Consider the following 14,293-nt stretch of genomic DNA (forward strand, 5'->3'; position numbering starts at 1 on the left):
AATCATATAAATGAGCAAAAATGTAAACTTAAACAGCCATAACTCTACCAGCAATGTGCTGAAGTTAGATATAACCTTGTTCCAATATTCGACAACCCTCACGGTAAAACATTTTCTCCTTGTATCTCGTAAAGATTTCCCATATCCACTGCCTCTCATCTGCCCGTGCACCTCTGAGGAGAGTCTCTCGATGTACTCTACACCCTCTCGTCAGGTGCCTCCTTCGGCTCACACGGCAGCAAGGTCTCCTCTTAGCCTTTTCTTCTCAAGGCTTTCTCCTTCAAAACTACAAACAAAGAGAAAACCAACCAACCAACCCACCCACCCAGCCCACAAGGCCACAGCCTTCAGAAAGCTTTAGCCAGCAGGCCTCCTGCAGTCACTGCTTGTAAAGATGTGGAGAGAATGCTCGCCCTGAGAAGGCCAAGCAGCAAAGCCTTGTGCCCGGCAGCCCGTCCAGCTGCAGAGCCTACATCTCCTTAAACCGACAGCTTTGGAAGACACCTCTCCACTCCAGGTCCCTGCAAGAGGAAAGCAGGACAAAGCCCCATCACTCTGCAGACAGACAGACAACCAGCTCAGAGTGCTGTGAATTCAGGCGTAACATCCTTCCAGAGCCAAGTACTGAATGGCCTTAAATGGAAAAGATCTACAACATTTAACAGGTCAGGAATACCACTCATTTTTGTTTATTTGTTTATTTAAGCATATAAGAGGGTAGATTTAGATTTTAAAAGCCTCTTGAGAAACATGAGATAGAAGAACTCACTGTGAACTCTTTTAAGTTTAAGTGCTTTCTGATAACTGCCAGTTATAAAACTGGGGGGAAGAAGTGGGGGGAGCTGGGGCAGGAAAATCAATCTACTTATTTTACCAGGCACGAGCAGAACTCTGCAAAACAAGTTTGAATTTCTAGCTTAGAAAATCAGAGTACTTGCCACATCGGTAAATCCTGATGCAACTGATCCCACTATTGCCTGTAACCTACTAATCTGTACAGAAAGGAACCTAAGGGTCAACCAAGCTCACGCTCCTTTGTGGAAATTATCATTGTCTTGCAAGCATTTACCAGTCCTCCTCTTCTGTTCTGTAGCACAGCTCATTTCACCAGCAAGAGAAAAGGTTACACTTACAGAAGTAGCCTGCCTGGGAATCAGCCCATTCCGCTCCCTACGGAAAGGAACTCTACAGCCTGTGACGTTTTACAAGCGATACGGTGAATGCAACCGGTATTGTATCTTCCCAGTAGTGCTTCTGTGTAACAGGCCACGCAAACACCATGGCTGACAAGAATAAGGTCACAAAAAGACACCCCATTGTTTCCAGTGAAATGAACAGAGGCTGTCTCACAGAAGGCGTTGGGGTTGGATCAGACTCTAAACTGCAAAGGGCTCCTCTCCATCCCCGCCGAAGCGCACGCGTATGCACAGACTGAGTCACAGCACAGGCACACGGAGCCATGAATTGTGGCGCAGTTACACGCTAAAAGGAAAACTAAGAAGTCTGAGCTTTTGGAATCTACTGTTACCCTTTTAAAATACGACACGACCAAGACAAAATGCACTGTTATGCTTTTGAGCACGTACTTAAAATCCTAACAGAGCACTTAGACATATCATAACGCTATAGATCCAGACTTCAAAGAAACCACTTATTCTCTTTGAGATCTGTATTATGGCAGAAATCATAGAATCATGGAATGGTTTGGGTGGGAAGGAACATGTAAAGCCCACCCAGTCCAGCCCCCTGCCAGGAGCAGGGACATCTCCAACCAGATCAGGTTGCTCAGAGCCCCGGCCAACCTGGCCTGGAATGTTTCCAGGGATGGGGCATCCACCGCCCCGCTGGGCAATTGGGGCCAGTGTTCTACCACCCTCACTGTAAAAATTTTTTTCCTTATGTCTAAGCTAAATCTACCTCCCTCTATTTTAAAACCATGACCCCTCGCCCTGTCCCAGCAGGCCCTGCTGAGGAGTCTCTCCCCAGCTTCCCTGCAGCCCCCTTTGGGCACTGGGAGCCGCTCTCAGGTCTCCCCGGAGCCTCCTCTTCTCTTGGGCTGGACAGGCCCAGCTCTCTCACCCTGAAATACAATGGCACTTGTCTCCATTTACTAAGAGCATTTTTTTCTGTGCTGCAGGAAAACTGAAAAGGCTATTTATTTATAGAGGAGTTAGTATATATGAATGAATCTTCCTACCGAAATGCTCTTGGTAAATATACATAACTTTTGCATGTCGGTTTCAAAGGGATACTGCAATTCATCACTGTGTTGTTATTAATGATTTATTGAATCCTTCATGAAATCTGCACCTGACAGTGATTTCAGGTTTTGTCCAGCATTCAGTCATCATAACAGAGTAGCAAATGACTATATCCCTATATGCAGGGATTTTTTTAGCATCTAAAAAAGTTTCTGTTATCAGGCTTCTTAAGCATGCAAAATTTACCACACTGGTCCTACATAACAAAAAGGTACACTCAATAAACTTGAAGCATCATTTTTTTCAACTTGCTGACTTCAATAATTTTGAAAGGAGCGCTCTCTCACCTGAACTCCAGTATCCCATTATGTGATCACAAGTATAATGGCTTTTTAATTGTTATTATTCACAAATAAAAGAATCTGCATTAGCAAACAAGAACACACCACGATCCAAGCCATTCTCCTCCTCCCTCAGCCAAGAGGCTGCAGCAAATCCTAGTCACCAATGGGTCGGAGCAGCCTGAGGCGAGTCCGGGGCAATGAGATCCAGCAAAAAGCATCAGAGCGCAGAGAGTTCAATTCGCCAGGGAGCCGACTGAGCAGGCGTCCCTAGGATGGTACACATGGCTCGCTCATCCTTCCAGCAAACCATACCTTGAAGGCAAGGGAAGCTTCAAGAAGAGGTTGTGATAAGGGACAGACTGGAAAGATGCATGCAATTCCTGCAGCTGAGCCACTCCGCACCTTAACATGGCTAATTTTATGCTTTTCAAATAATCTAATCAATACAGCGCATCAGCCATATCTGTATCCAGATCATGTATAATTTAATTACCAGCCTCCTGAGAGTCTGTCAGTGCAGCTGTGCTCACCCTAAGGCACTGGACACCTCACGCTGCAATTTTAGCCAAGGAAACAGGCTTACGCAACGCACTGGCAGCCCACCTGTCCCCACTCCAGCTTCGACAGCTTTTGGGGCCACTGACCGATTGCCAGAGAAACATTTTCCAGTGGCAGTGGCCGCTCAGGCCACCAACACGAACCTTGCACTGAACCAGCCACCTGCTAGATGGAGATGCAGGGGGAACCTGAGGGAGGGGAAATGGAAGCAGAGGTAAGTCGTAGAAGTCCACAAGAAAAGAGTCTCTATTAGTTCTAGTGCTTGCTGAAAAAAAATCATAAACAATTTTCTAAACTTAAAAAAATATATGTGGTTTACAACAGAAAAAAAAAAAATCACTCACATACAAACTCTTTTTTTCACTAGCTAAAGGCAAGACAATGCCTTACACACTACAGGTGACAGTTGTTATCTTAGTATCACCAGAGGAGTTTACTCCAGACTTACACAAAGGACTAATAAACTGCATATGATCCTAGGCTGCACAGTTTAACAGTTGTAAAAGCAAAAATCTCTCCATGAACAACACACCTTAAACATTTAATAATTTAAAAAGTGAGTAAAGCGAAAGAACATGAGTACAAATCCAAAAAATAAATCAAGACTCCTAATGCAGTACAGCAGCACACATGTTCAAGCTTTTGTACTGACAGCTCTCATATTTGGATATTTTAACAGGGAAGAGGCAGACAAATCACTTCTCTGAAGTCACTTTCAGAAACGACCAACAGCTATAAATGGCCAAGGGCTACAGGAACGCTAGCTACTATACTGTCTTTCTCATTTCGCGTCCTATTAAGAAACAGAGCAGCAGTGCCTTCTCAAGCGGTTTGCATGAGTCATTTTCTTGAAATTGCTCTGTAAAGCACATGACTGCAACACCACAAAGGCACCCAAGGCCAGGCCAGCAGAAATCCTGCCTACACTCACGTGAGTATGCTGCCAACACTGACAAAATAACCTCCGCTGAGATTTTGCTGGTACTACAGTTGAAAACAGAACCTATCCCAACATGAAAATAGTTTCCATCACATCATAGCAGGAGCAGGAATTATTTTTTGCTCAGGCTAGCAAGATGCTCGACAGTTCAGACAAATTCAGCTATCGTCTGCACCCTCTACACAATCAAGTTTGGTTGCCCAAAATCAACTCGATTTGGACACGGACAATAGTGCAGAAAAAAAAAAAAACCAAAACAAACAAAAACCAAGCCATCCAACATTGTGATTTAAGCATGAGTGGGTGAGCCGATATGGCAGAGAGAATCCCGACACTCGAAACGGAATCTTCCAGAGCCGAGGAGCCTAGCCAGCAGCCAAGAATAATATTTCAGTGGTTCAGTCGATACTGCTGTAGCCATGGCCTGGAGGGGTTTCCGTAGCCATAACCACAGGAGTGACTGCACATTCACTCAAAAATACTAAAAACAGACATTTAAAAACCTATAGTTCAGAGACATCTTAAAACCAGCTTGAAAGGATGCACAGAGGGGCTTGAAAAGCACACAGAGGCTCCCATCGAGCTTGCCTTTCATCTATTTATCCTGCCAAAGACACAACGATTTGAAATAGGAACTTCCCTCACTAGAAGCAATTGCCTGCTTGAAAATACTACAGGAAGAGCTTCAGAACAGCTGAAAAGAGCCGAGGCCCCAGTGACACAAAGCCTGACGGATCACCCGGGGACGCAGTGGCAATACACGCTCCCGTCAGGCCGTTCTGGGGCACGGCTTATTGCAGCGCCTAGCACGCAGAGCGAGAGGCTCTCATGCATTTCACATATGATTTCTATTTCTTTCCTGATGTAAAACACAGTATCACACATCGTGCTACAAAGAAAGAAAGAGCCCTGCTGGTTCAAGTAGGTTTTTCCAAAATGAAAAAGAAAAAAAAAAAAAGCCTGAGAGTCCACAGCTGCCAGGAGCAAGGGGTCACTGCTGAGGACGGGCGGCACAGCATACTCGGTTTGCTCCATGTCGCCGTGCAGGAATGTCAATAAAACGCTCTGCCAAGGCTGCGGGAGAGGCGGGGAGCCGCCGCACGCCCGTCGCGGAGGCAGCGGCCTCTCCGGGCCCACCGCGGGCCGCGCTCGGCGCAGCTGCTCCGGCCCAGCAGCCATGTTAGGAAGCGGCCAGAGCGCCCGCGCGGGGCGGCGGGGCCGGGGAGGGGAGGGGACACACGGGACACGGCGGCTCCGCGGCCCGGCTCGGGCCCCTCAGCGCGGCCAGCCCGGCCCGGGCGCCCGGCGGCCGCTCCCCCTCGGCGCCTCGGGCGGGGCGGGGCGGGACAACCCCCGGAGGGAAAAGAAAAGTTCGCAACGCCTCCCGCCACGGCCCGGGGTGGGGGGGGACATGGGGGGAGCGCGGCCCGGCCCGGCCGGCCCCGGGACGGGAACCCTGCCCCTCGTCACCCACCTTCTTCCGGGGCTGCCATTTCATCATATTTGTAGAGCGGGGACGCGGAGCATCAAGGTCGCGCTTGGGAGCCGGCGGCGAGCGCAGCGGGGCGGCAGCCCGCGGTCATGCTGCCCGGCCCCGCCGCCAGGCCCGCGCCGCGCCCCGCCGCGCCCGCGGGAGAGCAGCCGGTCCCGCCGCGCGGGCCATAGGCGCGGGGCCCTCCTCAGCCGGCGGCGGCCGGCTCCGCCGCTGCGCTCCGCCGCGCCCCGCCAGCGCCGGCACCGCTCACGCCCGCGGCCCGCAGGGAGCCGCAGCTCCCGGGCTCATCGCGCGCGGCCGCCCTGCGCCGACCGTGGGGCGTGGACGCGGCGCCGCCCGCCGCTCCGCTCCGCTCCGCCGCGCACGGAGGCAGAGAGGGGCGCGGGCAGAGCCCCCCCGCCCCGCGCCGCCGGGAGCCCCCGCGTCCAGCCGCGCCTCGCCTCGCCCCGCCCCCCGCGCGCGCCGCCCCGCCCCGCCCCGCGCCCGGTGCCGACACCGCCGCAGGCCGAGACGCGCGCGAGCCTTCGGGCCAGCAGGCGGCCGCGGCGCGCGAAGGCCTCGGTGCCTCCCCGCCCCGCCCCGCCCCGCCCCGCCCCGCCGGTGGCTGCGCCTCCTCCCGCGGCCGCGACCCGCACCGGCTCGGCTCGGCTCGGCTCGGCTCGGGGCCGGGGCCGCAGCGGTGCAAAGCGGGGCAGCTTACAAAGCCGGAGGCGCGGGAAGGAGGGGTCGCGGCCGGCGTCAGCTGCGCGGGGCAGCAGCGGGCCGGGCGCTCGCAGGCTGCGGTGTGGCAGCGTGGGCTCGCCCGCAGCTCCGCACGCTAACGAGGAGATCAAGAGCAGGGTGCTGGACTGGCCGGCAAGGCCACTGCGCTCCTACTCTTCTAATCTCTGTGCCACGAACAAAAATCTAGCTCGAGAGATTTGGCTTCTTCCACTAGCGGCACCCACGGGATGTCAAACCCTTCTGCATCCCAGCCCCGTACAGGTAAAAGAACCAAAACAACGCTCTTCTCCCACACAAGCGCTTTTTTTTTTTTTTTTTCCAGAGTAGAACCCAAGATGGTGGTTTAAAGCAGCCCGGAATGTGGTTTACTCGGGATGCTCCAAGATGCAAAAGCTTGGGGTTCACCAAAGGAAAGAGCGTTTTGGTTCTTGGAATACTTTGAGGCAACACTCGAAAGGCTGCGATCATCACAGGAAAACCAAGTCCCACCGCGTATTAAGGCTGAACAGATAAAGCAAGGACAGGACAAAGTCACCCTGTGGTGTGGGGTTTGCAACACAGTGTAGAATACGACCTGCAGAGCGACAGCAGAGGATATTTTGGGGAGAACAGCCTGTTCTTTGAGCTCACGTCCAAGGGAAAAAGATAAACAAACTGGGATGAAACTGGATTTTCCCATGTAATTTCCTACGCAGTGCATCTTGTTTCTTCCCATCATCCTGGATTTTCTCAGGTGCAGTGAGGGAAACCACAGCTTTCCCTCCCTGTGGCTGAAGCATTTGGATTGTTAGGTAGAAAAAGGAGACATACCAATCCCACACCTGTGCGGAATTCACTGGGGCCTGAAGCAGAATTCTTAATACATCTTGGATAGCCATCAATTTGAGAAACTGTAAATTCTTAACTGCCATATACAGTATACTGCTCTTGTACAGGATGTGTGAAACTTGTTAGATTGAAAACAATCCAGACAATTTCTCAATACTGAGCTCTGTTTTATCTGGATGAAAAAGATGCAAGATTCAAAATGTGGTCCATACAGTGCATTCTTACCATTATGCTGCTGTGGGATGTAAGATCTGATTTGATTCTAAGAAGCTCTGGCTTTTCTCCCTGGTAACAGCATTAGTTATTTTACTGAAATGTAATTTTTTTTTTCTCTAGTCAAAGAGAAATGTGCTCTGTCTTTTCTTTCCCCAGTAAATGAAACAGAATAAACTTCTTGCAGAAATCACTATTAAAGTGGATCACCAAAAAAATCCCACTTGCTGAAATCTGCAACCCAACGTTTTACTTTATTAGTATTCTTCTAAGAAAGTGGCCACGACCTGCAAAAAAAGGGGAGCTATTCATTCCTGGGAGAGGATGACAGAAGAAGGTCTGCGTCACTGTCCCATTCATTTGCTTCAGTGGGTCGAGCGTGACGAGTCTCTGATTTAACAGGTTCTCAGTCAATCAGTGCCTCCAGCCGAGCCGAGGTGGCAGCATGGAGGTCACAGGCGAAATGCAGTAAATGCACACAGTGCTCCTCGCGGGGGACAGAAGACACAAGGCAGAACCCCAGAGAGATGCAGCATCTTATCTCTCAGCTTGCTCAAGAAATTTAACCAGAAGTTTATTACTGGAACATCTGTGTGGTTTCAGCTTTATCTTGTGGTTGGAGTATTTGTTCGACTGTGCTTTCCTCGCTGTAACAATGCTGCAGAGAGAAGGTAAAGCTGTCGGCTTAAGCATTCTGGCCATCTCTGAGAAGCAGAGAGCGTTCACCTGAGCTCTTGGTACTGTTCTGAGACCATTCTCTAAAAAATGAACAGAGAGTCTCAGGAGAGTTAAAAACCCTTAATACATGAAAACAACACAGTTTAACTGGGTTTTATATTACTGAAGTGGTGCGGAGTCATAGTTTTCATTGCTACGATGAATGACCAACAGTGCAGCATCTCAGCAGTCAACGACACATTTAATGGCAAAATGCAGTATCAAAACATAGATCAACAAATATCCACTGCTAGGTCCCTTGGAAATGTAACTGCCAGCTTCTTTTCATTGCAGTTCCTCAGTCCTAAAGGATGGAGTGCCTAGGATCCTGTGGTGGGCAAGAGCAGCTAACTCACACGGGGTGTTCCAGACTCAGAGCCTCTCTGGTCAGAGGTGGCATCCCTCCCACAATGACTGCACGTCTTCTGGAACGACAAAGCTCAGGCAACAGTTCCAGAACCCATCGGCCTCCGTGGCAAAGCCACCTTTGGTAGTTCCCATCTTGTTCTGCGCTACCCTCAAACACCTGCTCTCCATTCTGCTTCTGTTCACACGCCTTCCTCTGCGTCACTGACAGTACTTGTGGCAGCATGCTATAAATTAAATCCCCGAGAAGATGCAAGTGAAAAATAAAGCACTGAAAAGCAGTAGGGACAGAATAGGACAGGTGTGGCAGTGCAGAAAAGGAACTCCATCTGGTTTTACTCATCAGAGCTAGCACATCGTGGAACTATGCCCTTCATTATACTAAGAGTAGAGCCAGAGTGCCCTGAAACTCACTGATTTCCTTAAAAACTAGCATTGACAATTCTGAGGACTTCTGTAAATGGCAGATTTGGTACTCGAGTAAAGAAAACAAACGCTTAGAATCAGACAATGCCATTTACCATGATGCTGTCAGAAAGAAACTCAATTTGATTCACAGACAGATTGCAAAATGTGTTGTTTTGACATGATAAACAGGAGGTTTTCAAAATTCTTCCTGAGTAAAGATAATTAACAGGAAGCAAAGCAGCGCCTGTGCGTATGCACCTATCACAAAAGGGAGTGAGCTGCTTCACTCCTAATCTTAATTCTTACACCAGTGATTGGCATTTCTGCTATGTTTAAACCTCATTTTTTTTTTCTGCTGTGGAAAAAAAGAAATAGTGCTAGCACTGTTTTAAAAGCCATAGAAAATATCCAGAACAAAGGCAGTATAAATGCCTGGCACCTGAAGGAAATGGCAAACGTTATTCACTCTTTCAAAGTTAGAGAGTGATCTGAATTCTTTAAGATTAAAGAAAATGATTTTTGGTTTTGTTTTTAAGGCCCCACTTTCTCTTCCCAGTTTGGAAGCCACTGTAGTGACTGCAGTGATTCAATTGCCAGAAAATGCTGAAACCATCCTCTTACGCTGGCAGCTTCCATCTCCTTATCAGGAGAACGGAATCCTCATGTCCATTTCAAAACAAACTGGTGCATTTTCTCAAGTAATCAGCAAAGCGAAGAAAATTCAGGTGCTCGTGCTTTGTAAAGTTTACAAGTTGTGTAATAACACGAATACAAAGTAGAAGATGATGTTGGTCCCTCAAAGTTAAACGCCTCTCAGTGCATTAAAGGTGCGATGGCTGAAAAGTAACAACCAGCTCCCCGCCCAGCATCCCTGGCTCAAAATACCGCGTGTGTCTGGAGAGCCACGTGCCATCATTTCCCACCTGGGACTACGCCCCACGCCCAGAGCCTGTCACAGGTTACCAGCGTCTCTTCTCCGAAAGAGACAGTATTACGAATCCATGCTGAGTGAGTGGTCCAGACTCTGGACGCTGTGACAGGCGCTCACAGGGAACAGAGTTTTCTCTTCCAAACATACATCAATAAGAAATAGGCATGTTTTATTCCTTCCAGTATTTATGAGTGAATAATGGTCAGCATTTTGGCTGGTTGGCACAAAACCATCCAGCAAAATGACTGGCTACAGAAATGCCTTTTTCCGCCCCCCCCCCCCCCCCCCATGATTTACTCGTATGTCTTTTTAAAATTCAGACTGTGGATCTGTCAGTCCAGTATATTGTGCCAAAAACCTGTTCCTTGTCTCCTAAAGATGTTGACTAGCATAGAAGAAAGCTGTGTGTTATTAAGACATACCTGATATTAAAGCTCAATCTTACAACTCAATGAAAAAAAATCTTTTAAAGTGTCTTTTTCAAATCAATCTTTTACAAGAACCTAGAACTATTTGATGTACTATCTCCTTTCTTGCATATTCCCTTCATTTTTTAGTAACTTTCAAGTCCTAACACCTTTGTTACACCTTGAAATTCTCTCTACTCAGCCACAGTGCATCACCTCGAAGCAATCACACATACTGCAAGGAGAAAAAAGTCCTGTTGGAGATGGCTTGGTGAGCAGACTGCAAGTTAGGCTATCCAAAGTGCGGGAGAATTCTGTTTATGGTGTCATTCTACAGTTTAGCAAGCAGGTCTGTATTCAGCAGGTCCATCAAGATTTAGAGTAACGACCTTACAGCGTGCACTTTCCCGTGAACTCACCGGACTGCTGATCTGAAAGATGCCAGCATTTTAGCAGTTACCGAAAGAGCAAGAGGGATGTAGAGCAAGCTCCTAATAGCCAAGTCCCTTGGCAAATTCATGAAACATAATAATTTTTTTTCTGAATTTATTAAAGCAGCTTTCAATTCATTACCATGATTCTGCATCTATCGCTTTGTCTGCCTCAAATTAGCACGCTGAGCACAAATGCGGCACCTTGCAGTTGTTTCAAGATCAGCTCCAGCACACCACCTGAGCTCCTGCAGCTGCTGAGCAAGCGCCAGCTACGAAAGGGAGAAAGTAATGCAGAAAATTCTCGTCTGGGAGAAGGGAACTCCCCTGCAGTGTAGTAACCGGTGGACCGGAGTTCTGAGAAGAATCTCACTTCTCCAGATTACCAGAAATCAGCAAATGCTAACTCATCTCAAGATGTTTGCTTATGGCAAGTTCTCGTGCAACTTACTATCAAAATTTACATCCAGCCTCCACACGAAAGGCACCCTGGGCACACGATCTACCGCTCCTTGCTTGTCCAGAGGAGAGCAGTGCAGAGTGCCGCTGAAGGGCTGGGGCCACCGCACCCCACGGCACGGGCAGCAGAGGGCACACAGAAACGGGCTACAACACAGCAGGCTAGGAAAGTAATTCAAGGTCCTACAAAGTTTTTGCGTATTATGCTGGTCTTCTGGTCCATCCACCTTTTGTTCTGTTGCATTTTGCTAGGGGACTATACAGCATTCCGCCCTGTTCTCCTGATAATAAGGACTGATTGTTCTATGCGGTACAGCAGTAGCGTGGATTATTTTCATTATTAGGTTACCTGGGGTTCACATCTCAGCAGCTGACTCTCTTCAAAAGACTGAAAATCATTTCAGAAAATACTTTGTTTAGTCAAGCAGAAAAAGCTCTTTTCACAGGGGTATAATCCAGGCTGAAAAATCAAGGAGAGGCCTTTGAAAAATGAGGATATGCTTATCTGGAAAATACCACTTCTGACAGGAGAAGCAGCTGAGAAAAACTGGTTGCTTAAGACTAATTAGAGAGTTGTGGAACGATTTAGTTCAAAGAAGTGCAGAACTGAACTGAAGATAAGGAGAAAGCCTACAGCCTTTATTGCTGGCAACTGGATTCATGAAGCCGGAGGGGCAAGGGAGGGAGGTGGTCGCACAGGCCAAATTATCTGAGGGCCGTAGGTGCCTGTTACTAATGAGAAATTATTCAGCGATACCATGAAATGATCAAACGGGTCGATACAAGATAATCTAATCTTGTCACGATACAGAGTCCCTCTCAAGCACTGATACCTGAGTTAGGGCTTGGGGAATGGACTCTTGCACAGATCTCTCTTCCACGCTGGTCGCAGGGAACACAGGACACTGCGCCGCATGTTTCGCTCCTCGCCATTCATCACTCCGGCTCCCAGGCGCTCATCTGTAAATATTTTCTTCAAAAAGCAAATCTAGCTTGGAGTGGTATCTGCCTAATACCAGGGGGGTAAACTAGATCACCTTCAAAGGTGCCTTCCAACCCAAACCATTCCGTGACCCCGTGGTTCTGTACCACAGATCGCTGACACGCAGGAACAGGGGCAGGAAGTATTCCCACCAAAGATGTGCCTGCGGCGCAGAGATGGGTAAGCCAGGAACGTGTATGGAAAATAAACCCACCAGAAGCCACTCATCTTCAGAGGGCATGCAATGCACGTCCGTATTTTCTACCTCATTTGGGGCTTTTGCCATAAAATTAGGCAGTTCTCTTTTAATTAACGGTCCCAGTCTTGTGATAAAACTCCATCCATTTCACACCCTTTGGGAAACAAATGGTGAAATGCTTCATCGTTCTCTATGCCACCCTTTGCTACTCCAAATGAGGAAGGGGAAAAAAAAAAAAAAGAACCGCATACTGGCCCATTTCATCATCTTTCCTTTCACAGCATAGCCAGAGAATCTCTGTCGGCACCTTGACTGTCAGTATTTATGCATGCACATCTAAGTACTGCTTCTACCACAGTGAGAAACAGAGAAGGCCTTGACGCCACGTAGGCACTGTTCAGCCTCGGCTAAAACACTTCTGTGTTATCAGCACTGTTCTGGTCGCAGATCTCAAACAGGGCACCGAGCAGTCTGCTGTACTCCATCCCCACCAAACCAGTACGCTCCATATCCAACACTTCAACAAGCAAGATGCGTGTAGAACGCAAATAATTTTCAGGTCTCCACATAAGGAACTAGAAATAACTCTGCCTACACAAGGGCGAGGGTGATGTTAACAGAATAACCATTCAAGCTCATGTGCAGCAGGGACAAACAGCGAGAAAACCGGAGGAAGAAGTAACTAAACAGCACTGATTCTTCATGGGCACACACTTAGGTCGATACTCTAAAATATTCAGAAATCAATATGAGGGGCCAAATCCATTTTATTTGCAAGGGGAAAAATAATTACATATGGCATCATGCAAGACAGGGATGGGGAGCTTCCAGATCGAGAGGCCTAAGGATCAAAATTTCGGTCACAAATAGAAATTTTATGCCTGTGACTGCATGCGTCAGGAGAAACGTTATTTAAATGTAACCTTGTGCCTGTGAAATATTTATGTGGTAATCTTATGGCAAAACACGTACTTCTGTAGGTTATTGTATAGGAAATATATCCTAAATTTTAAATCTACCTTACCAAGGAAGGTGTTTGCTTTCCAACTGTTAATTGTGACTGTTATTGGCTTAAGAAGCTTCAGCTCTTTCATTACATGAGTCTACGTAGAAAACATCATCGTGTTTGGGGCCTGCGTCTCATTATGACTTCCCCCTCCCTTTTTCCATAGGGACCACAGTCACTGGTGCTATGGAGACAAGCGTAATCCAGGCAAGATGTGAGTCAAAGTAATACTTGGGAGGCAAAGATTTACCAAAAAGTATCCTTTTTGCTATCTGTCCTCTCCTGGAGAAGAGTCTTCTCCCAGTCTTCCCTTGCTGACTTCCATCACCATCTGCTGTCTCAACTAAGAAATTTAAAGAGCCAATTAAATCACCTCTAACTACCTAACAGATGTATCACACCAGGACAATTGGGCAACTGATCTGCCCCTCCCCTCCCACAAGGCCGGTGACAATGGGGGGATCCGCACATGCCAGAGCGGAGCCACCAGTTCCACAGAGAGGGACCGGCGTCCTCCGAAGGACAGGCTCAGCCACCTCCTCTGCAAGGAGATTTCTGCAGATTCTACAGGAACGCAGCTTGAGGTTGAGGGGGGAACCTGCTTCTACCTCAGAGCATGGGAATTGTGCCTTAGTTTTCCAGGCATGTAATTTATTGTTCATAGTGGCAGAACTAACTGTTCCAGATCTGTAGGAGCAGTACTTTTTCCAAAGAATCCACAATGCTACACAGAGAGCCAAGAGAAAGTGGCGTTGTCTGTGCATCCTGGAAATGAATTGATTGTGACTAGCAGAGGATGGCCCTACGCATGCCCGTAACAGAAGTGCAGTGACCCTAAGGCGCTGCTGTAATTCCAGCCAAGCAGTTCATATCAAAGGAGGAATTTCATGGCTGAGGTTGCAGCATTTAGATTATTTCCAAGCAAGGAGTAAATCCAGGCAGCCCAGGCTGTACATTCATCCCAGCAGGATCATCTCACTCCATCTTTTTCCTCGCCCATCTTTATCCCTAGAATATAAACTGATGGAAATGTCTGTTGCTATGCACTGTAGCAAAACCAACCGGTTTTCCATGGCCCTTTAGAC

The 14,293-nt window shown here is 48.1% G+C and overlaps 1 protein-coding gene across 2 annotated transcripts in view; it reads right to left on the reverse strand.

Annotated features, from left to right (window-relative positions):
• Window positions 1–14,293, reverse strand: part of TTC28 (tetratricopeptide repeat domain 28) — a 166,027-nt gene that overhangs the window by 102,018 nt on the left and 49,716 nt on the right. The window contains exon 1 of one of the 2 annotated variants that reach the window (XM_086761127.1): window positions 5,518–5,839. The exons of the other annotated variant lie outside the window; for it this stretch is intronic. Coding sequence (XP_086617253.1) covers window positions 5,518–5,544 — 27 coding nt within the window. The 5' untranslated portion in view covers window positions 5,545–5,839. Of the gene's footprint in view, window positions 1–5,517; window positions 5,840–14,293 lie in introns of those variants that run through there. 2 annotated transcript variants of the gene reach the window in all.

This window comes from Chlamydotis macqueenii, chromosome 17 (genome assembly GCF_036417535.1).
Source record: "Chlamydotis macqueenii isolate bChlMac1 chromosome 17, bChlMac1.mat, whole genome shotgun sequence".
NCBI lineage: Eukaryota > Metazoa > Chordata > Aves > Otidiformes > Otididae > Chlamydotis > Chlamydotis macqueenii.